Raw genomic sequence first — 23,440 nt, forward strand, 5'->3', positions numbered from 1 at the left:
TGAACCACATTTATAGAGGATAAAAATTTGCATGTCAATTCCTTATATGTGGGATAGTGCATATCTACAAAATTTCGCATGCCAATATCGTTCATAAAATGTCTAACATGCTCATATAAACCTAAAGATTGAAGGGTGTCTCGGTGTAACCACCGAGAGGGATGTACCTCCTGTTCGTAGAGGTTGATGAGTCGTTCAGGTTGTTGCGAAGTTGTAATCTTGATCGTTGGCCAATGAGGTAGTTATAGAGCTGGTTCAACCGGTGCACTCGAGCCCGAACCGCGTCCCCCTTATGTTCTTGCCTCTTTCCAAACATCTTGAATATGGGTCATGAGCCGGTCGGGCACGCTACAGCACTATGAGTCCGATTTTTCCTTCTTTTCTTCAAAATTTGGCTAGCTCTTTTTCTCTAACCTGTAAAAAATACTCTAAAACACATTAAATTCTCTCCTTTCTTCTTCTGAAAGACAAAAAAAGGGAAAATAAAAATTCCAAAAAGCAAGAAAATACGGGTTGCCTCCCGCAAAGCCCTGGTTTATCTAGGTCCCACACGACCTTCTTACCATATGTCGATCAAGATGAGATGGAATCGATTAGGTGAAGTAATTCAACTGCACCAATTGTAGCCCCTTCATGATATAATTTCAATCTTTGGCCATTTACCTTAAAATCACCACCATGTTCATCATATAACTCCACAGAACCGAATTTGTTTGCCCTTTTAACAGTAAAAGGACCTGACCACCTTGACTTTAACTTTCCTAGGAAAAGTTTAAGTCTAGAATTGAACAACAAAACCTTATCACCCTCTTTGAATTCTCTCGGAAGGATCATCTTGTCATGCCATTTCTTGGTCTTCTCCTTGTAGACGCGTGCACTATCATAGGCCATCAACCTAAACTCATCTAGTTGGTTAAGTTGTAGTAGCCTCTTTTCTCCCGCTAACTTACATCCAAATTGAGCTCTTTAATTGCCCAATAAGCCATATACTCTAATTCCACCGGGAGGTGACATGCTTTCCCATACACAAGTTTATAAGGGGAAGTACCAATGGGGGTCTTAAATGCGGTTCTGTATGCCAAAAGAGTGTCATCCAACTTATCGCTCCAATCCTTCCTAGACTTTGCTACCACCCTTCTCCAAAATAGCCTTAATCTCACGGTTAGAAACCTCAACTTGGCCACTAGTTTGGGGATGGTAAGCTAAACTCGTCCTATGGTAGACACCATACTTCTTGAGAAGGGTATCTAACTTTCTCTCATGAAAGTGAGATCCTCCATCACTAATAACGGCTCTAGGGACTCCAAATCTTGGAAAAATGGTTTTCTTGAAGAGCTTATGGACCTTCTTGGCATCATTGGTAGGTGTGGCAATGGCTTCAACCCACTTAGATACATAATCAACCGCGACAAGGATATAACGATTCCGTTTTGATGAGGGAAAAGGTCCCATATAATCAACCCCCCAAACATAAAAAATTTTAACTTCCAAAATACAGGTTTGAGGCATCTCATGCCGCCGCGAAATGTTTCCAGTCCTCTGGCAAGAGTCACAAGCTTGGAAAAAAGAATGAGCATCCTTGAACATGGTAGGCCAATAGAAACCCGACTCATTGATCTTTGCTACTGTCTTAGTAGGACCATGGTGTCCTCCATATGGTGAGTTGTGGCATCTTGTAAGTACACCGTGAACTTCCTATTCTGGAACACATCTGCGAAATAGTCCATCTGCACACTCAAGAAAGAAAAAAGGATCATCCCAAAAATAATGTTTAACATCGTAAAGGAACCTCTTTTTCTGTTGGTAGGACAAATCAGGAGGTAGAGTACCACCCACCAAATAATTAGCATAATCGGCATACCAAGGGTGTTGCTCTACAACTGTAAACAAGCGGTCATCAGGGAAAGAATCATCTATAGGAAGAGAATCCTTACCCTCATCATACCTAATCCTCGACAAGTGATCTGCAATAACATTCTCTGCTCCCTTTTTATCTTTAATTTCCACATTGAAATCTTGGAGCAAGAGAACCAAACGGAGGAGCCTAGGCTTTGTTTTTGCCTTAGCTATAAGATATTTCAAAGCTGCATGATCAGTAAAAACAATAATTTTAGAACCAACTAGATATGATCTAAATTTTTCTAAAGCATAAATCACAGCAAGAAACTCCTTCTCCGTGGTGGCATAATTGATTTGGGCTTCATCCAAAGTTTTACTTGCATAATAAATAGCATGAAAAACGTTTTTCTTTCTTTGTCCTAGCACGGCTCGTACTGTAAAATCACTAGCATCACACATAATCTCGAAAGGAAGATTCCAATCGGGAGCACATATGATAGATGCTGATGTTAAAGCGTGCTTAATCCTATTAAAAGCCTCAAGACACTCGTCAATAAAATCAAATGGGGCATCCTTGAGTAAAAGCTAAGTTAGTGATTTAGCAATTTTAGAAAAATCTTTGATAAAGCGACAATAAAACCCTGCATGACCTAAGAAACTCTTAACTCCCTTAACATTAACTGGTGGAGGTAATTTCTCAATCACAGAAATTTTAGCTTTATCTACTTGTATACCCTTATCAGATACAATATGACCAAGAACCACTCCTTCTGTCACCATAAAGTGATAATTTTTCCCAATTTAGGACCAAATTGCATTCTTCACATCTTTTCAAAATTTTAGTGAGATTAGCTAGACATGCATCAAATGAAGACCTATACACACTCTAATCATCCATAAAGACTTCCATGATAGACTCTATGAACTCAGAAAAGATACTCATCATGCAACGTTGAGAAGTAGCAGGGGCATTACATAGACCAAAGGGCATCCTACGATATGCAAAAGTACCATAAGGACATGTAATGTGGTCTTTTCCTGATCTTCAGGGTGAATTGGAATTTGGAAAAATCCCGAGTATCCATCTAAATAGTAAAAGAACTTATGATAAGCTAACCTTTCCAACATTTGATCAATAAAAGGGATAGGGAAGTGATCTTTCTTGGTGGCAATATTTAATCTACGATAATCAATGCACATACGCCACCCTGTTACAGTTCTAGTGGGAATCAATTCATTTTTATCGTTTTTAATCACAGTCATCCCACCCTTTTTAGGAACTACCTATACAGGACTCACCCACTTTGAGTCAGAAATAGGATAAATAATACCTGCATCAAGTAATTTCATAACCTCTTTCTTGACTACTTCCTATATGTTAGGATTTAACTTTCTCTGGGGTTGAATACATGGCTTGTGATTGTCCTCTAAGTGTATCCTGTGCATACCAAAATCAGGGCTAATACCCTTGAGGTCATCAATTTTGTACCCAATTGCCCTATTGTGGGTTCGAAGAACCTCAAGAAGTTGGGAAGTTTGTAGGTCATCAAGTGCAGTACTAATGATCACAGGGTGTAATTCCTGTTCATCAAGAAATACATATTTTAAATGAGAAGGGAGAGGTTTTAGTTCAGGTTTCTTAACCTCTACAGGTTTTGAATCCTGAACTAATTTTACTACCTTCTTGCTCTCCTTAGGGTTAAGGTCTTCAAGTGTGAGAGCTATCTCTATAGCATCCACCTAACTGCTCCAAATACCAGCATCACCTGTAGTAAAATCACCACAAAGTTCTTCCTCCAAGGGACCCCTTGCAAGGATCTGTGGTAAGCTATCTTCACAAATAACATCAATCATATCAATCACATCAGTACTACAACAATTTTCCTCTAACATAGGACCTATCAAAACCTTCGTTCCCTAGATTAAAAGTGATATTATCATCTCCGACAAATAGAGTTAGTTTTCCATTTTTTTACATCAATAATGGCTCCTACAATTTGGAGGAAAGGTCTACCTAATATTATAGGAATTTGTGTATCCTCAGCCATGTATAAAACAACAAAATCAATAGGGACAAAAAATTTACCAACTCTAATAGGGACATCTTCTAGAATACCTAAAGGGTATTTAACAGAACGGTTTGCCATTTTCAAAGTAATGTTAGTAACTTTTAAATCACCCATATTAAGCTTTGAACACACAGACGATGGCATAACACTAACACTGGCACCCAAATCACATAATGCTTTATCAATGAAGACATTACCGATATGACAAGGAATAGAAAAACTGCTAGTATCCTTTAAGTTAGGTGGAGATTTATTTTGTAATAAAGCGCTACATTCCTCTGTAAAAGCTACAGTCTCTACCTCATTAAAGGCTCTCTTCCTAGTCAAAATATCTTTCATAAATTTAGCATATGCAGGAACTTGCGTAATTAACTCTGTGAAAGGAACTGTTACCTGCAAGTTTTTCACAACCTCTAGAAACTTACCAAATTGCTTATCCAACTTAGTCTTCAATTGTCTACTAGGGAATGGTAGTTTGATAACTGGTTTCTGTACATCTCCACTCTTGTCTTGAGTTGTAACTTTCTTTGAAGTTGTACCCTGCAATATATCATTAGAAATGTTAGTTTTACCCTAGAGCCCTACAGGGCCAGTAACAAGATCATTTGGTATAAAAGAATCAGGATTAGCAATTTTTGTTAAAACAGGTTCATCATCCTTAGGCATAGGAGGCCCATCATAGTGTGAACCACTCCTCAGAGTAATTGCATTTGCATGATCTATAGGTTGTACTGGCTGCAATGGTAGGACTCCCTGCTGGCGAGTTTCTAGAGTAGAGGAAAGTTGCGCAATTTGATTATCCATGATTTTATTGTGAGCTGAGATCGAATCAATTTGTGCATCCCTACTCTGCATGTGCTTTTGCATACTAGCTAACATCGTTCTAATTTCTGACAAGGTAAGGTCAGTAGATGGAGGTGGATTTGTGGTTGGGCCCTTTGGTTAGGAGGTTGGTAATATTTTTGATGTGCTTGTTGTGGCGCTTGTTGTTGTGGTTGTTGCAGAGGTGGAGGGTTTTGCCCATTGGTACTCCGGTAAGAAAGATATGGATGGTTTCGGAGACCAGGATTAAAAGTGTTGGATTATAAGCTATTCTGCCTATAGGTTTGGAAGACATTAACTTGCTCCATGGAACTCCTACAATCTTGTTCCCAATGACCTACAATTCCACAATTTTCAGAAAAAGCATCATTATTATTATTATTAACAGCAGAAACAGTAGCAACGGTGGTTGGAATAGCAGGAATAATATTATCTAATTACTGACAAATAGAAGTTAATTGAGCTTTCACAAAGGATATAGAATCGACACTATGTCTCCCTTTGTTTGCAAAACCTCTAGGATTCCCATATTGGGAATTGTGAATTGCCATCTCTTCGATAACTTTTCCTGCTACATCTACTTGAAGATTCATAAATCTTCCATTAGCTGATGAATCTAGGATTGATCTAGATGAATTTCCAATCCCGTTGTAGAAGGCTTGGATTATCTGCCACTGTGCTAGACCATGATGAGGACATTTTCTCTGCAAATCCTTAAATAATCTTTCCCAAGCTTCATATAAACTTTCATCAGCTTTTTGGGCAAAATTTTAGATTGAACTCCTTAACAAAGTTGTCCTCTCTGTAGGGTAGTATTTATTATAGAAATTCAAAGCAAGAGTATCCCAGTCAGTAATACCAAGTGCAGTTTTATTCAATCCATTGTACCATGATTTACCTTTACCACATAAAGAAAAGGGAAAAAGAATCTCCCTGATTTGGACCTGCGTGAACCCAGCTTGTCCAATAGTGTTGCAATATTTGCAAAAATCAAAGATGTGAAGATTTGGATCTTCACCCTTAGCTCCGCTCAATTGCTTCCTTTCAATCATAGTAATAAATTGGGGTTAAATTTCGAATTGTACCCCCTCGAGATTTGGTGTGGGAGCAAGATGTAGAAAATCTGCTAGGGACGGTTGCGAATAATCGCTGAGCTTACGAGGTGGTTGAGTCGTCATCTCTAATTCTGGTTCTGAAGAAACTTCTTTGTCGCTAGAATCAGATAGGGGTTCCAAAGGTGTACTACCCTTGGAAGTAGCTCTTACCTGTCTTAAAAGGTTCTTCTGTCTATGAAAAGAACGTTCGATTTCAGGATCAAATGGAATGTAACCTGATAGAGAAATCCTGGGCATAAACACAGAACTAAACAAACAAATATGAGAAACTGTCCCAAAGAACTTGCGTTGTTACGAAAGAAAATAATCTAGACTACGAAAATATTCAGGAATAAAAATAAAACCGTCTCCCCGGCAACGACGCCAAATTTTGACCGGCTAAAGTCGTATTACCTAATCAAAAGAATTACATAAGTCCTCTAACTAAAGTAGATAGGGAAGTAGGGTCGAATCCACAGGGAAACAAGTCTTTCTATTCCTAAATAATTAATATAATCTAAACTATTAAGTAGCAAAGTTGTTTTTGTGAGAATTAAACTAAGAAAAATAAATAAACTAAAGCAATACGAATAAGGAAGGAAATCAATAAATCAAAGCCTAGAGTATAGGTTCACCAATAAATAATATTCCAAGGTAAAACACAATAATCAATTATCAATACATCAATTAATCAGATCATAAAGGGCTTTCGCTACGTATTACAATCACATAATTAATCTACCGGTATTAAATCGCATCTCTCGAATCTTGAATTAACCATTTATAAATTAACATGCCTATTGAACCTAAGCCTGAACATCAATTCTCATCTCTCGAATCATGAATCCATATTGCATAACTCATACAATTAAACCAGGCTTAATCTAATTGCATAACATTAAATCAATCAATAGGAAATTAACCAAAGCATTAACAATCAACAATAGTAAATTGTCCCTTCATATTATTTATGGATCCCCGCAACCCTAGACGATAAACTACTCACACATATTTAAATCTAAACTAAGCAAAGAAAATAAAATAGACATAATTAATCAAAGCAATTAATTACTGAAAATAAGAAGGAAGAAACCGTTACCAAAATGAACGGAAACAATGAATTGCATAAACTCAAAGTGTAGAGAGAGAGAACAAGAGTATTAACCAAAAGTTTAAAACTAAAATATGGAAATTAAGTGATGGAAAAAATATAATCTTATCTAGCTTAAGAAATGTATTTATACTTAAGCACAAAAATCCTAATTAAAAAAAACAAATTAAATCGTCAAAACACCCTCAGAAACACGCGCCCGGACGGTTGGAGCTTCGCCCGGACGGGCGCACCTTTTGAACTATTGGATCTTCACTCGCGCCCAGTCGGGCGTAAGACAGGGAGAAGGGCGCGTTTCTTCCTTCTATCTCGCCCAATCGGGCGCGCCTTATGGCGAGGTACCCACCCGGTCGGGCGAGCTCCCGAGCAAGCATGGACTTCGATTTGGGCTACTTCTCTTGGCCCAATTCTGGGTTTTCCACTTTGGTCCATTTCCCCGGTCTCTTCTTTGCCGAGCCCTTAATCACCGAATTGATGACTCTAACCGGTCTTGGGCTACGAAATATGGTCATAATTCTCCAATGCTTGTAGTGGCTCAAATAAGTCTGGGAAAATGCTTCAATCCTGGATAGTGTAGTGTTCAAGAGCTTGACAGTGAAGAAAAGAAGAGTGATGGAAGTATACCTGTTGTAGAAGAGTTTCCTGATGTATTTCCAGATGAGATTCCTGGTATGCCACCAGTGAGGGATGTTGAGTTCACTATCGACCTAGTACCTAATATTGGACCTATTTCTAAAGCTCCATATAGGATGGCTCCAACTGAGATGAAGGAGTTGAAGACTCAGTTGGATGATTTGTTGGAAAAGGGTTACATTTGACCTAGTTCCTCACCTTAGGGAGCTCTAGTGTAGTTTGTAAAGAAAAAGGATGGAATTATGAGGTTGTGTATTAATTATAGAGAGTTGAATAAGGTGACGGTGAAGAATAAGTATCCATTACCAAGGATTGATGATTTGTTTGACCAGCTTAAAGGGGCTGGAGTATTTTCAAAGATAGACTTGAGATCAGGTTATCACCAATTGAGAATTGCGGAGCAAGATATTGCAAAGAGTGCTTTCAGGACCCGTTATGGTCATTATGAGTTCACAGTTATGTCTTTTGGTCTGACCAATGCACCAGTAGTGTTCATGGATTTGATGCATAGGGTTTTCAGGTCATATTTGGACAAGTTTGTGGTGGTGTCACGACGAAAAAGGTAATTTAGCACCGGTTCAAACCCCCCCTAAGGCACCGGTTTTGAACCGTTGGGGATTTGAGGGATGCCAAATCCTCAAAAATTTAGAACCGATTCAAAACCGGTGCCAACTTCAAAGGCGCGATTTTTTTTTTATTATCAACACTATTGGCATCGGTTTTAAGCAAGAATCGGTGCGAAAAACCCCACTTTAGGCACCGGTTTTTGCTTTAACCGGTGCCAAAAGTCTCAAAAAAAAATTTTAACAAAACTTTTGGCACCGGTTCTGGTCCAAACCGGTGCCAGAAATACCCCAAAAAAATAAAAATAAAAAAATAAAATAAAAATTTGCATTTTTTTCACTTAAATTGATATAGAAACATTAACATATATATAAAGTTACATATTTTCATTAAAAAAGCTGTAATATTACAAATTTCGTCCAAAAAAAAGTAAATAATCCAGACTTATCTCTGATCGACCTTTCTTGCATTTCACTTCAAACAAGGACCGGGACAACACCTAACACAAAGCCAAAACTACGGAGAACAAAACAAAAAACAGCAGCCCAAAAACACAAGAGGCCGAGAAAGCACCTACACACAGCTAGCAAAACACAGCATAAAACAAAAACAAAAAACAACCTCGCAGCCCACCAAAACAGCAACACCAAACCACACCACTACTGTACAGCACCCAAACCAGCAGCCCAACTAGTATAGAGCAGGCACCAGTAGGTCCCTGAAGAACAGCAGTCAGACAGCACCAGCTGAGCAGAAAGCTTCAAGGATCAGCCCATAAAACCTAGCACTCAGCAACACAGAATCAGAGCAAAGCAAATCAGCAAAACCGCAACTGAAAAACTGACCAGACCAAACGCAGAACAGCTACACAACAGGCCAGCAGATAGACAGACCATAGCAAACTCTTGATATCCATATAGTTCGCAGCCTACATATAATAATCACACAATTAGTTGAGTTAATACTCAATCGATTGACCAAGTAAATGTATATAGGATAACATATTCATTACACAGCTAAACCAAACATTTAATATATGAAGACAGCCAATTTGGGAAGAAGTATTTGCACAAAGATTACTCAAAACTCGATTTCGAAACAAATGCAACATGTTTAATATGAGTGTGTTGTTTCAGTGTTTCTTATGTAATAATATATACTTATTAGCAAAACATATATGAGCCATATATAATGTATTGTTTATTATGTTATTAGATTTTAAACCTTAGGAATTGATTACATGATTTTAGACATATATAGTCGAATGTCTATTATGCAACTTTTCATCATTACAATCATTGATACATTCATATCAAGTGATATCAAAAGCTAAGTTTTGTGAGTGTATATAAGCTCAGGAACGCAGAACAGCTACACAACAGGCCAGCAGATAGACAGACCATAGCAAACCAGTAGGGATAGAAAAAACAGAGCTCTAAGCAGGCACAGGAACAGTCAAACAACCCGAGCACACTGACTAGCTCAGCATCACAGTAGAACACAGCCTGCAGCAGCACACAATAGACAAAACAAGAGCTAGAGAAACAGCAACTCAAACCAGCAGATAGAAAAGAGACTCAGGGCATGAATCAAAGCTGAACAGACTCCAGAACACACGCCAAATCCAGAACTTATTGTTAGGACTTACCTGGAGAAATAGGAATGAGGTCAGAAACCAAAACTAATAGTGGTTAGGAGTAAGAAGAAGCAAGCTTACCTTAAAAGCATCAATGCAGTAGTATGCATACTTGTTAGCCTTAACATTCTCATCCAATAGAACATGTTCAGGAGGCATCCACAAGAACTACAACTACAAGTACCACAAGAGAAAATAGAAACAGACGTAAAGAAGAGATTTTCAAGAAAGCATTGTGAATATATCACTTTAAACACCTAAAAACCCTTTAGGCTATAGAGAATCTTAAGCTTTTTAAGCACCTAAAAACACTAGCAGTACTAATACCGAGAATGTTGCTAAGCTTCCTATTGCTAGAACTTTGACAAGCTTTTAGAGTTTACACGAACGAAGTGCCCAAAAAGGCCATGATCATTATGCCAACAAGGGACACAGTAAATCATATAAAAGGTGAAGGGTGGACCAGTAGAACTTAACAAGTCAAGCAGTAGAACGCAATGGTGACCTCTTTACACCATGGCCTTCTTGATCACCCATTGACCCTATTCTAAAGTAATTGGCTGTGAAGACTGAAGACTGCAAGAGCATCTGATTTCTGAAGTGGGAACATTCGAGTGGTGTCATGTATTTTCAACAATGCCAGATACCTAAAATACAGGTTCATTCGGGTACCATAAAGTGACCAATTAGTGACCAAAAATTAAGCATTTTGATTTTCATAAATTTAGCTTGGAAATTTAAGGGAAGCAACCAGGTGGATTAATTTGCATGTGATTAATTTTGGCTACACCAAGTAAAAATTCTCTTGGTCAGAATTTTGTTTTACCTTAATATCATAATTTACTAATTCAGTCAATCATTTGCCTATAAATAGGGGTGTAACTTCACAGAGAAAATTGTCAATGTAATCCATACAAATCTTGGATCCTTGCATTCGGGATTTCCTCTGCCGTAGTTCACAGAACATCAAACAGTATTAAAACTCAGCTTAAACAGGGAAAAAAAACCTAAATAACCAAAAACTAGGAGAGCATACCGAAGTTGGAATTCCAGTTATTGCGAAAAATCCCAGCAAAGGAGCATAGAAAACGCTATCCGTGTTCAAAAGTCCAAAAACGGGCTTTTGATTGACATATTCAAATATTGAACCAATCTGCACAATCCAATGTCAAATCCATTAAGACATAAATAGGAATATTAGAAGGTCATGCGTTATATTCAATTGACACATAAAAGGGAAACGATGAGGTAAAAAGGACTTATAAGATTGACCTCTTCTTTTCCCTAAGATTATGTTAAGTTAAGAGGGAAAATTAGATTTCCATTTCCCTCAGTTTGGTTTGTAAAGGGGTGAAAATAATCTCCATAGTTATTAAAAAGGTTTTCTAAAGGGTGCAAAAGATATTTAGTTAAGAAAGCCAAATTTTCTTCCCTTTTTCTCATCTCCCTCCTCTCTACTGTCCCACCTCTCCCCATAACCATTGAAACATACTGTCAATTGAAAATAAAATTCGATTTACATGTTTTCCAATGAACCAAAACATAACCTTAGATGGATGCCACATGACCACATCTTTACCTAAGTGCATACAATCCTAGGGTCCAAATTATAATCTATAGTGAAGGAACTTACAGCAGCTATAGCAGTAATAGCCGAGGCAAGAAAATAAACAAAGATAGGGACCTCAAATCCCTCCTTAAGTTCATTTAACTTGCCTTCATCACGAGCCCAAGGGGGTGGCTCATCCGAGTCAAGCTTAGCCCAAGAAGGGACTGATTCCTTAGACTTCTTACTCACCTTTGCAAACAAAGAACCGTTCTTCCTGCCAGCGTTAATCTGGTCAACTGTGAATCCTTTGATACTTCATCCTAAGCAGGGCAAATTCAGCATGGTAAAAGTAGCATCTTGACATCTTGGGTGAAGTAATTGTTGACCCTTCACTCTAAAGAACAAATTTATTGCACAAATGGAAGATGAACTTGCTGCAACCATAGCTTAAAGGATATTTTACTCTTAAATTTCCAGCTATATTGAACTGAAATGACATAATCACAAGACAAAAGTATCAAAACATGAGTGGAAATTAATAATCATGAGCAAAAAAATCAAATTGCAGTATAAAAACTGGTAATTGTTGTGACCCTAAGTCCCTATCCAAAACAATAATAGATTATCAACACAAGTTTCATCAAAGTTTCAATTTTTAACACAGAATCAGAACAGAAAAACAATGTTAAGTACCAAAAAAAAAAAAAAAAAAAAAAACAATGTTAAGTACCAAAATAATCCAATAGTTCATGAATTACACTGGTACAAGCATTCATTCAATTTAATTCCACAAATTGCAAATCAGCATACACAAAAACAATGTTAAGTACCAAAAAAAAAAAAAAAAAAAAAAAAAAAAAAAAAAACAACCCAGATAAATTTGAGCCCAGAATAAAGTATTTAAAACACACCCTGATGCAAAAACATACTGAAATGAAGAGTTGAAGAATATAAAGGTAAAGAGGAGAGAGAAAACAAACTTGGGAATTTGTACAATTTGACGGTGCGATCGATAGATCCAGAGGCAAGACAGGTGGAGTTAGGGCTAAGAGCTAAAGCGGTGACGCCGTCTCGATGGTGACGGAGATTCTTCATCGGGTTCGAAAGGAGGAGAGATTCATAGATAGAAATGGATGAATCTGATGAGGAACCACAAATCTCATTGAATTTCGAATATCAACCCAACAAATTAACTTGTTCAGAAGGAAGAGAAGAGCGAGATTATATTGTGAGAAGAACGAGAGAAGAACGACAAAATCAGAAGGAAGAGAAGAGAGATACAACGAACAGAGAATCAGAGATGAGAGAGAAGAGAAGAACGAACAAAGAAGAGAGGAGAGCATGAAAGAAAGAGGCGGATGAGAGGAAGAAGAAGATACGTTATAAACCGGGCTTTTTAAAAAAAAAATTGGCACCGGTTCAAACCGGTACTAAGTACTATAGTTGGCACCGGTTTAAGGCGAACCGGTGCCAACTCCATTGATTTCTTTTGTTTTGTTTTGTTTTTTTTGTTTTTTTTTTAAGTTAAACCGGTGCTAATTAAATGTGTTGGCACCGGTTTAGGTGGGAACCGGTGCCAACTCTGAATTTTTCATTCCCGCCCATTTCTTTTGGCACCGGTTTTCAAGAACCGGTGCTAAAGGGGGGGTGCCTATTTCAAATTTTCTACTAGTGTGTTTATTGACGATATTTTGATCTATTCAATCAAGGGGTAAAGAGGAGCATAAAGAGAATTTGAGACAAGTGTTGTCATGTTTAAGAGAGCATCAGTTGTATACAAAGTTGTCTAATAAGTGTGAATTTTGGTTGGAAAAAGTAGCATTTTTGGGCCATGTGATATCCAAGGAAGGAGTCTCAGTGGACCCAAGTAAGATTCGAGCTGTCAGTTGTTTAGGGGATTTTTCCCCGCCACGTGGACCAATAAGCACCTGCCACATGTCAACCACGTGGACCAATCAGGTGCTGCCACGTGTCATACTCCAGGAGGTCCAACATGGACCAACCAAGCCACGCCACGTGACACCTAGATTGCCAACCTGGAAAACGGCCAACAAGGCCCGAATCCCGAGGCAAGCCCAATCAGTCCTAGGTTTACCATTTAACCTAGTATTGGGCACGTACTTCGAGGCTATATAAACAGATAATTAGCCTCCATTAAACAGTTTTAATGAAACTAATTAAGAGATTACCCCACGTGCATACTTATTGCTAGACCTTACTTAGCATTAATTGCACACCTTCCAAGGTTGCGCACTGCAACTAGCCTGATCACTCCTCTCCTAGGAGGATCCAGATCACCTTTACTTTCCGCACCTTTTATTCCTAAACACGTTCTAACTTGATCGTCGGAGGCGGAGCTCCCACCAACCGGAGTTTCCGTTGTTTTGCAGGTACAGGCGCACGGATCCAGTCGCGGAGTTGTAACTCTCCCGCAGGACATCAAAAAAACCCCGAAACCAGTCGGTCCGCCGCTTATTCATCAACGGGCGGCCGAGGGATCTGCCCCCATCACCAGAAACGAACTCATGACCTTCATAAATAGTTTCAAAGGGGAGATCCAGGAACTTATCAACAAGAGGGCACCTGTTCCACCAAAGGAACAGTCGGCCAGAAGACCCTCCCAATCTGGGAGGAAGAAGCCTGTAAAGGATCGGGAGGCGACTCCTTACCCTAGAACTAGGGAGAGGGAACCGCCGGTGATCGATTTAACTAAGTACCGCTTCCCCTCACCAAGGAAGAAGAAGCCCATCCGTCATGTTCAGCCGGATGGGTCCAAGAAGACATACTCTGATGCTCGGATGCTACTCGAGCAGAAGAGGAATGACCGACTGTCAGAGTCGGCCTCCACGTCTGATTTTCAAGACAATTTACACAATACCTCCATGAGGTATTCAAAATGAAACTATGAGAGCCAGACGGGCGGCACCTCCTCTCGTTCTGGTTCTTAGAAGCATGATGTGGTACCGTATGTGCGTCCCTAGCCATACGTTCCGCAATCTCAATATTTCATGCAGCCTACTCCCTTTGGAGGACAGGCGACAAGGAATGTCCAGCCCTTGGACTGGCAGCTTCGGCTGCTCAAACTAGGAGAACATCCATCCGCTTTCTTTAAAGAAATAACAGAGGCCTCCCAGCCGGCCAAAGTAAAGAATGTGTTGGTAGGGGCCTATGACGGCACTACCAACCCTGAAGACCATTTGATGGCGTATACCAACCTTATGTACCTCCAAGGGTTGGATGACGCCACATGGTGTAAGTGTTTCTCGGCCACATTGAAGGGCATCGCCCACCAATGGTTTGGCAACTTGCCGACCGGGTGTATTAATAATTTCAAGACCCTTGCCTACCTGTTCACGTCAATTTTTTCAATGAACATCCCTGCTAAAAAGACCACCCTTGACTTGGGGGCCATACAGTAGGGAGAGAAGGAAGGACTGCGCTCCTACATCAAGAGGTTCAATCTGATGAGAATTCAGATACAGGGACTACCTGATGAAGTAGCTTACACGAAATTTTTCAAAGGTCTGAAGGACGGGTCGAACTTCAAATTCGACCTCGTCAGAAAGAGGGTGACCACCCTCCAAGAAGCAATGATGGAGGCGAACGCCTACATTCAAGCTACCGACCTCTGTAAAGTTGGAAAGCAGTCGGACCACAAGAAGTCAGAAAAAAGAGAGAGCCGGCCAAAGCAGTCGGCCAATAAAGAAGAAAGAAAAAGAAAAGAAGTCTAGGTGGCTGACTCCTCCGAGCAGCCATCCCAGAAGAAGAAGAAGGTATTCAAACCATACTCCCCTAAGTATGAGTTTAACAAGGATAGCTATGCCATCCTCAAGGAAATCAAGGACAGGAAGCCAGCTGCCATGAAGAGTTCCGTCAACAATCGGAACAAAGATAAATATTGCTATTACCATGAGGACATTGGTCGCGACACCAATGAGTGCATCAGCCTCAAGAGCCTCTTGGACCGCTTGGCAGACAAAGGGGACCTCAATTCCTATATCAAGAAATCAAAGGGTAACTAACAACCCAAACAGAAACAGCCGGGCAAGAAGAGGACGACACCTGCTGATAGTTCGGACACTGACGAAGCACAAATCTAAACTATAGCAGGCAGCTTCATAGGAGGAGGTCCTACTATCCGGGGCAACAAGGATAACATCAGGAGACTGGAGATAAACTCAGTCGACCAGGGACGGGCCTCCAAGAATTCGTTTCCTGAAGTTGTCATTACTGAACAAGACTTGGGAAAAGTCAGGGGGCCGCATGACGATCCCATAGTAATTGAATGCAAGGTGGCCAACCAAAGAGTTGTTCGGATTCTTATTGATACTGGGAGCTCATCTGATCTCATCAGTCACAAGTGCTTGACAAAGCTCAAGTACAAGCCCGAGAGCATGCACCCGGTGCCCCATCCCTTAGTAGGATTTGGAGGAGGGATCGTGAACCTAGTTGGACGGGTGGATCTGCCTATCCGCTTGGGCGAGAAAGGGGAGGGCCGTCACATGGTGGTCCGGTTCCTGGTGGTCGACGAACTCTTGGCCTATAACATGATCTTGGCCTATAACATGGTCTTAACTAGTTTTTTGGGCATCAAATAAGACGCAAAAAAAAAAAAATCTATTATACACTGTTAAAATTCATAGTTATTCCTCCTTCAAGCAATTTGAAGAGATGTTATAATATTCGAAGTACTACTGTTAAACCTAGGCGTGAAAGGTTAATTAAATTACTAATGGTTTAACAAATCTAAACTTTGATTAAATTTTATTTTTCTCATTTAATTTATTTGTTTTACTGAAGTTATTACTAAAACTCTATTCATGATGTAGCAATTTTAAGGGGACACGTTCAATGTAAGCGGTTATTTTTTTATTCGTTTTATTTTATTTATTAATTTTTTATTAACATATTAGGATTCCTATTAATTATTGTTGTCATGTTTATATAATTTAATTCGTGCCTTTTATAATATTATGTAGCTTCCAATATTTATATCGTATAATTTCTTACTTTGATCGCCCTTTTGCAAGTTTATTTAGGAATATTTAATTGAATTTCACACCTAATAAGACAATTTGAAAAATTGGTTTGGTTTCCTTTTTAATCTTGTGGATTTAATAAGTGATCACAATATTTAGAATTATGTGTGCATTACATATTCAACCAACTTGGTAATATTAGTTTGGATTGAATTGAATATTATTTGTTTGTCAATTAAATTGCAAAATAATACTTATCGCAATAAGCATCGAGTAGAGGCCAATGGGACGAAATTGTCTTATTGACTCAATTTCGTGTCTTAATCCCCGATCGTCCAGTCGTGGTTCGTGACCATATGGAATTACAATCTCATGGATTGTTAATGGGGCGTAACCTTCATGGATTAATATTCGTGGTTGTCTTTATTCCTTTAGTTAGAATCCATGAACGGTTTACAATAAAAGTTCCTCAAAAATTTGTTGACGGCTCCCTACTTTATCCCCTGTCCCTGTCGTATTAGTCAAATTCAACTTTATACAATTATCAAGCATACTCACGCATGCTAACATAGGCGCACTTCATGCGGCGCTTACAACCATCCTGTAGGGTAGTGTCCAAACCATGCAACAGCTGCACGTTCCAACCACTATCCTACCCCCAAACCACTGAACATGCTGCCCCTGCCCATTCTGACCACCAGAGCATCCACTGTGGCCCACCAGCAAGTACTACAACACGCAGCCATGGCTACTGCCACAAACCCCGTTTTTTTAGTGAATTAAATTTCACAACATTATTTAATTTGTAAAATTTAATTAATGGTCTTGGTAAATTAAACATAAACTCTTTTATGTCTAATCCGTAAACTTAATTAAAATATACATATTAATTAATTTAGAGCTATCCATACACGTAATTTTATCTCTAATCATGCAATTAAAACCCTTTTACATGAATTAATTAATCACACAAAAAACACTTTTAAGTATGAAAAAATATATTAAATTACATGAATTTAACATATTAAAATTCAAAAATACTTATGATTCATTACTCAAAATTTTCAAAAATTAATTAGGGCATCTAGGGTTGAAATTTTCAACTGGAGTTAGAAAAATTTGAGCAATTAAATCTTTATTTAATCAATTCCAATAGATTAAAATCATAGTCGGATTAGGTCATTAAATTCGTAATTCAATTCCTCTCCTTAATTAAATTAAAATTAGAATCAAATACATCAAAATAATTGCATTTTTGTGACCAATTAATTATATGTAATGGGCTAATTGATACCAATTTAGGGTTTCAGATAGTCTAAGTGAAATTTTATGAATCATATTTATATGCACCTACATAGGATCTAATGCATATACAGATTAACTTCGAATAAAACTTTGATTTCTAAATTCCTCTCTAGAAAATTCTACTATGCGTGAGATAAAATGCCTCAAATGTTACTCCTCTACTCGGTCCACTAGCTTAGATCAATACTCCACCAATGCTAGTTGGACGAGGGAACTTTCCTCTGTCTTGAGAGAGATGGTGAGAAAAAAATATTCTACCTTTGTTTTGTGAAAAGAGATCATGAAAATCGTATTCTTTTTTTTTCAAATCCCTATTTTTATATAATCAAATGGTAGATTAATTAAGGTCAGACTTTCCCCTCCCTTTTCTCTCTTTGGCCAGCCACCCTAAGGCCCTAATTACGCTTTGGGTTTCTTATTTGATCCAAACTTGTTGTGTGACATTATAAAATATGTTTAGCTAGATTGGCTTTAGGTTTATTTTGTTCAAGTCCAAAGGTCAATATTAGTCTCTATAAAGACATAAAGACAACCTAAATAAATAAAACATTATCTCTATTCATATTATATCTAGTAATTCGACGTGAGTCAGGGATGCAATTCTTCACAAAGTAGATCCATCACACTTGTAATTTTCAGATTATGCCAATAGTTTTATGTAGGAAAAAAAAAATAAAAAAATAAAAAAATAATAAAAATAAAAAAGAAAACAAAAAATCTACTACGTATAAGTGAAAGGAACCGTGTGGAGCCCAAACAAAAGAAAACAAATCGTGAGACAAAAAATCTAATATTCGGCTTCCTATAAAACCCTGCTGACAATCTCAAGTTGCTTCTAAATTCTTCAAAACAGACCCCATTCTCAGATTTTTCTCTCTTACAACATTCTTCTTCTCCAAACTTTCTTCCCCTCAAGTTTCCTGTCCATTATTCTAGAACCATCAACTTGCATACTGCATATTCTCCGCATCTCAATTTCAACCTTGATGATTTAGAGGATGCAGTATAAAATATTCTTTGCCTTTCATTTTTATTGATTCTAGTTGAATTTCAGCCTGGAATCAGCTCATCTTAATCGAATCCTCATCTTTTAAATCCTCCCTACTTGTTAGTATATTTTCTTTGTCCTTCCTATGATTAGGTTCCAATATTCGACTTCTTTTTTGGCCGAAAACTTTTGTATATAATTGAACGGCATCTTCACAAGGGATTAGCTAGGTAACTAGCAAGCAAGCAATTGTAAGGTTCTAATAATTTTGATCTTTTCTTAAGAGAAAATCAAAATCATGTCAAGTAGAAAGGCGAAGGAGATGATCGAGGGGACCGAGAATATGGGGAAGACAGTATGGGATAGAGATAAAGGGAAAGGAAATCCTCAACAACAGCAATGGACGCCAGTTTTTGATGAAGCGTCCAGTGCTGCTGCTGCTGCTGCAGGACGTCCCTCTAAGAAAATTCGAAGTCCGGAACGCCAGTTTATTCCATCCTCGCAATCACAGCTTTTTAATCCTTTCCCTTTTACAAATACTTCTTCAAAGATTGCATTTCCATTTACATTTGATGGTTCTTCCAATCAAATGAATCAGCCTCAGTTTTCTGATTTAAACACACAAACAATTCCACTACAGCAACAGCAACAGCAGCAGCAGATGATCTCGTTTAATCAAGGTTGTGGATATCAGTACCCGTATCAGCCTACGGCGTCGAATCAACAAATGCAGCAACTCCAATATTGGAGTGAAGCATTAAATTTAAGTCCAAGAGGAAGATTAATGATGATGAACAGATTTGCCAACCAAGGATTTGGACGGCAAATGCCTCAAGGGGGAAGCCCAGTGCCGCCTATCTCAACCACCAAGCTATATCGTGGCGTGAGACAGAGGCACTGGGGGAAATGGGTGGCAGAAATACGCCTCCCACGAAATCGAACACGGCTATGGCTCGGCACCTTTGACACTGCAGAGGATGCCGCCTTAGCATATGACAGGGAGGCATTTAAGTTACGAGGGGAGAATGCAAGGCTCAATTTTCCTGAGCTTTTTCTTAACAAAGGTAATAGTACTACACCTTCATCATGTACTCAACCTCAAGAAATGGAAGCCCCACCTCCACCACCTCCACCGGCCCCGGTGGAGGTAGTAGAACCAGAGTTGTCCTCAGGGGCTGCATCAAGTGATGTGACAGTGATGAGCGATCCAGCACAAACAGCCAGGGAAGGCGGTTCCGAGACCTCGGAATGGCCTTGGAAAGAAATGACAGATGCTTGGTTGAATGCAATTCCAGCTGGTTGGGGACCAGGAAGTCCTGTTTGGGATAATTTTAGTGATAATAATCTTTTCCTGCAACAAAACAACCCGTTCGCGTCGAATTTGAGTCACCCAGGTTATCATCAAGACCAACTAAACCAACAGGAAGAATTCTTTGGCTCATCACCATCTTTTTCCCCATCTTCTTGTCCTATGAGGCCTTTTTTCTCTAAGGATCAAGACTAGTTTCTTATCTTTACCCTTTCTATTTTTTCTTAAGATTCTCATATTTCATTTTTCATTATTCATAGGTTTTGTTCCCCAATTTCATTTTCCATTTCCTCTGTTTCTTTTCTCTGTTTCTTCTATTCTTTTTCACACTTTTGTTTTAGAATAACTTGAATGTTGTTTGCGTTACTCTAAGCCCTATATCGCTTTCTACTTCTATCACATCCAAACACACTGGCTTCAGATTTTTTTTTATAAAGCCAGAAAAACCCATCCATCTGCTCGCTGCATGTAGGCTGTTTATTATCAAGCCATTTGCAGATGTAATAGTCTCGATTTAGTTGTCACGTTACTAGTTCACTTTTAATCTCGGAAAGATGCAGTATTCTTGGGGGAAAAAGTTGATAGGAGTAGTTGGTAAAAAGGGCCATAGCAGAGATAGGTGCTTTGTTTCCCTTCTTTGTAGTTGGTACTTCCATCTCAAGCTATGCATTTTTCAGTAGCTAAAGATGGTTGTCCTTTTTATTTTTTCCTTAATTTTTTAGGATTTATTATATTGCTTTGGTAGTAGTGATTAACAGTATAATTAGGTATATCATTTTCGGATTATGTATTAATGTTGGTTGTTGATGTTGTATGCTCCTTTTTTCTTTCTTTTTTTTTTTTTTTTTCTTGACAGAGTTGTATGTTCCTTATTGACACTTTGTGTTATTCTCATATGTTTGTAATATATTATATGGTTTGCGACTAAGAAAACATATGTACCTTATATGCATATTAATTTAATGTTTGAGATATTTAGGGCTTCATTTGAAAATTATATTCCTGATTAAATGGTGTAGCCGTCCTTCAAAATACTACTAAACAAATCAAAGTCATAGTGTGCCTTTCGTGTTGGTAAGAGTTATCATTACTGCTCCGTATCAAGCTAGAATACCCTCTTATTATATACCCGAATATACAATTTATTTAAATTTAATATTTTGAAGGTATAATTTTTTGTGGTACTCCTTCTATATTTTATTTCTTGTTTGACTTTCTTTTGCGGTCGTATTTTATTATTTCCTTCATTTTCTTTTATGGAAACTTTATACGAAGGGAATATTTGATATATCATGTGCCTTAATGGTTAAGTATTGGCGCATAGTTACTATTTACATGGCAAGTAAATAGCAAGTATAAGACAAAAGAGTGGTGAAATATTTTTTTTTTCCTACTGGATTGTACCACTATTACCTAATGACTATAAATACTACTATTAAAACAACTTATACTTTAGTAGTATAAAATACATGTATGATAGTACATTAAAAATACCAGTGTAAGAATAATACGAGTAGTACATTAAAAATACCACGCAATAAAAAATCACAAAAATTAAGTGAATTTACCAGTTAACCCTTTTATATGCATCCCAAACAAATAGCTGCTATGTGCCTAGTTGCACTCTGCGTTAACAACAAATGCACTTGACTTTTAAGAAAATTGTCAACTAAAGTACTAAACATGGTCATAAAGATTACTGTTGTTGCACAACATAGACGTTGCTGACTAGAGAAGTACAATTTTCAATTTGAAGATCGACGGTGTGTTTGGATAAAGAAATGGGAAAGAAAAGAAGGGGGGGAGGGAAGAGAAAGGAAGGGGAGGGAAAAAAGATGAGTTTTCCTTCCAAATCTCTTCATTATTGGAGAGATTAATTTCTTCAATTTAATCCTTCCATTTCTCTCCCCTCCAATACCCTTCCTTCCTTATTTGTTATCCAAATGAAAGATAATCTATCCCTCTATTTCCCTTCCCTTTTTTTTCCTCATTTCCTTCAATCCGAACAAAGTGTTACTGAAAACAGTTATATTAGTTGAAGCAGTTCGCAATTTACACCAACCAAAATTTTTGGCTAATAATTAAGCCTCGTTTTTGTACAGTTCTCACAATATCAAAAAGAGAGTCAATATTTTTGTTCTTGATTTTCAATCTTCATAATTACTAATATGAGGAGGGAACCGACTTTCCCGCCCTCCCCATCTTGGCCTGTTGGATTCATTGACTTAACTTTTTTTTAATTAAGACATGATTGGCTTTTAGTTGAAATCTCATAAAAAGTTGATATATTTTTATACTGGTCAAATCTTATATTAATGTATTTTAATTTTTACTTTCATTTTTCTCAAGCACTTATAACTCTTTTAAGCTTTTTACTTTAAACCGTCTTTCGATTACAGTTTGTGATTTAAATATAATGAAATTTATATTCATATGGTATGTTGTTAGATTACTCTGAGAGTTTATATTGCTACTTTTTTAAAATTATGAGTAAACTCTTAAGAATAGTGTCGGGACTATTATGCCCCTTAAAATGTTTAATTTATTTACGTATTTAGCTTTTTAAAAGTATGACCACAATTTATGAATAGTGTTGAGATGATTGTGTCCCTAAATGTTTATTCACATATTTGCCCTCATTAATGTTAATTGGTTTTTTTTTTTTTTTTTTGAACTCTTAAGCATAGCGTGTGGACATTTATACCATTTTAAATATTTAATTCGTTAACATATTTTACTTAATTGATGCTACTAACAACGTCAAACCGAAAGAAATTCTGGACATGGCTAGCTATGACGCGGCTAACTATAATTCAAAACATCAATGTTTTATAAAGTTTATTAATTTAATAATAATTACAAATATTCATAGCTAAAATTATGCATTAATAACTTTTTTTCTTACTTTTCTCCTCTCTCCTATTTTAGGGTTTTAGTTTTCTTGGTCGTTTAGGCCGAAAATAGTCTAACTTCTTCGGATATTAGACTATCGACCTATTTTTCTTTAATTAAATTCAGATTTTTTAATTTGTTTAGCTATTTGCTGTGTTCTTTCCATTTGTGAGAGTCTTTCTCAATTTGCTTAGTTTTTCTAATTTTCTGAAATTTGATTCTCATCTATGAATGAGAATTTTATTTTCAAGAATCTATTAATAATTGGGAAGAAGATTTGGATTCGTATGGGTTTAAGGTTTGTCATCAACTCTATGATCATCAGAATGTAAACATAGATTGCGAATGTTTTAGTTGGAGTGGTGGAGTATGACCTATGTCAAATATGCTAAATATTTTAGTTTTGATTGTAAACCTATGTTATTTTCTCTAAATATGTGGTTTACATATTCATATTATTGTTGTAGCTGTCGTATGACTATTCATTATTATTGATATTATTTTACTTCCTCTAAAAAAAAAGTTATGCATTATTATGCATTAAACACAAAATGTCTCAAGTAAAAAAGAGGCATTCCAAAGGGATAACAGTTATGCAAGGCTAGATGCATAATCGGGGGCATTCTAGTAATTTTGTATGGAATTTTACG

At 37.5% G+C, this 23,440-nt stretch overlaps 3 protein-coding genes across 3 annotated transcripts; 1 reads left to right on the plus strand and 2 right to left on the minus strand.

Annotated features, from left to right (window-relative positions):
* Positions 1 to 2,424: 2,424 nt before the first annotated feature.
* Positions 2,425 to 4,787, minus strand: LOC110685255. Its single transcript, XM_021861751.1, has 5 exons — positions 4,494 to 4,787; positions 3,816 to 4,448; positions 3,597 to 3,671; positions 3,288 to 3,420; positions 2,425 to 2,609 (listed from the first exon to the last, which is right to left on the minus strand). The coding sequence occupies exons 1-5, from the start codon at positions 4,785 to 4,787 to the stop codon at positions 2,425 to 2,427; spliced, it is 1,320 nt and encodes a 439-aa protein (XP_021717443.1).
* Positions 4,788 to 9,310: 4,523 nt separating this feature from the next.
* LOC110685256 lies at positions 9,311 to 11,632 on the minus strand (the record flags this gene model as incomplete). The annotated part of the gene is made up of 2 exons (XM_021861753.1): positions 9,311 to 10,921; positions 11,402 to 11,632. Coding segments are annotated over 2 exons (396 nt in total), but the record flags the coding sequence as incomplete, so codon positions are not given.
* Positions 11,633 to 18,009: 6,377 nt separating this feature from the next.
* Positions 18,010 to 20,892, plus strand: LOC110685172 (ethylene-responsive transcription factor ERF054-like). The gene has a single exon (XM_021861637.1). The coding sequence runs from the start codon at positions 18,888 to 18,890 to the stop codon at positions 20,091 to 20,093; it is 1,206 nt and encodes a 401-aa protein (XP_021717329.1). The 5' UTR covers positions 18,010 to 18,887; the 3' UTR covers positions 20,094 to 20,892.
* The last annotated feature ends 2,548 nt before the right edge of the window (positions 20,893 to 23,440 follow it).

The sequence above is a fragment of the Chenopodium quinoa genome, unplaced genomic scaffold (assembly GCF_001683475.1).
Source record: "Chenopodium quinoa cultivar QQ74 unplaced genomic scaffold, ASM168347v1, whole genome shotgun sequence".
In the NCBI taxonomy this organism is placed as follows: Eukaryota; Viridiplantae; Streptophyta; class Magnoliopsida; order Caryophyllales; family Amaranthaceae; genus Chenopodium; species Chenopodium quinoa.

What these genes read in the sequence shown, in the direction of transcription:
- LOC110685255 (XM_021861751.1), bottom strand. Translation starts at nt 4,787, where the DNA reads ATGTTAGCTAGTATGCAAAAGCACATGCAGAGTAGGGATGCACAAATT. An exon ending in ATGATCTTGTTACTGGCCCT is followed by an intron (nt 4,449 to 4,493) that starts GTAGGGCTCTAG and finishes GATATATTGCAG; the next exon opens with GGTACAACTTCAAAGAAAGT. An exon ending in TTTTACTACAGGTGATGCTG is followed by an intron (nt 3,421 to 3,596) that starts GTATTTGGAGCA and finishes CTTGATGAACAG; the next exon opens with GAATTACACCCTGTGATCAT.
- LOC110685172 (XM_021861637.1), top strand. Translation starts at nt 18,888, where the DNA reads ATGTCAAGTAGAAAGGCGAAGGAGATGATCGAGGGGACCGAGAATATG.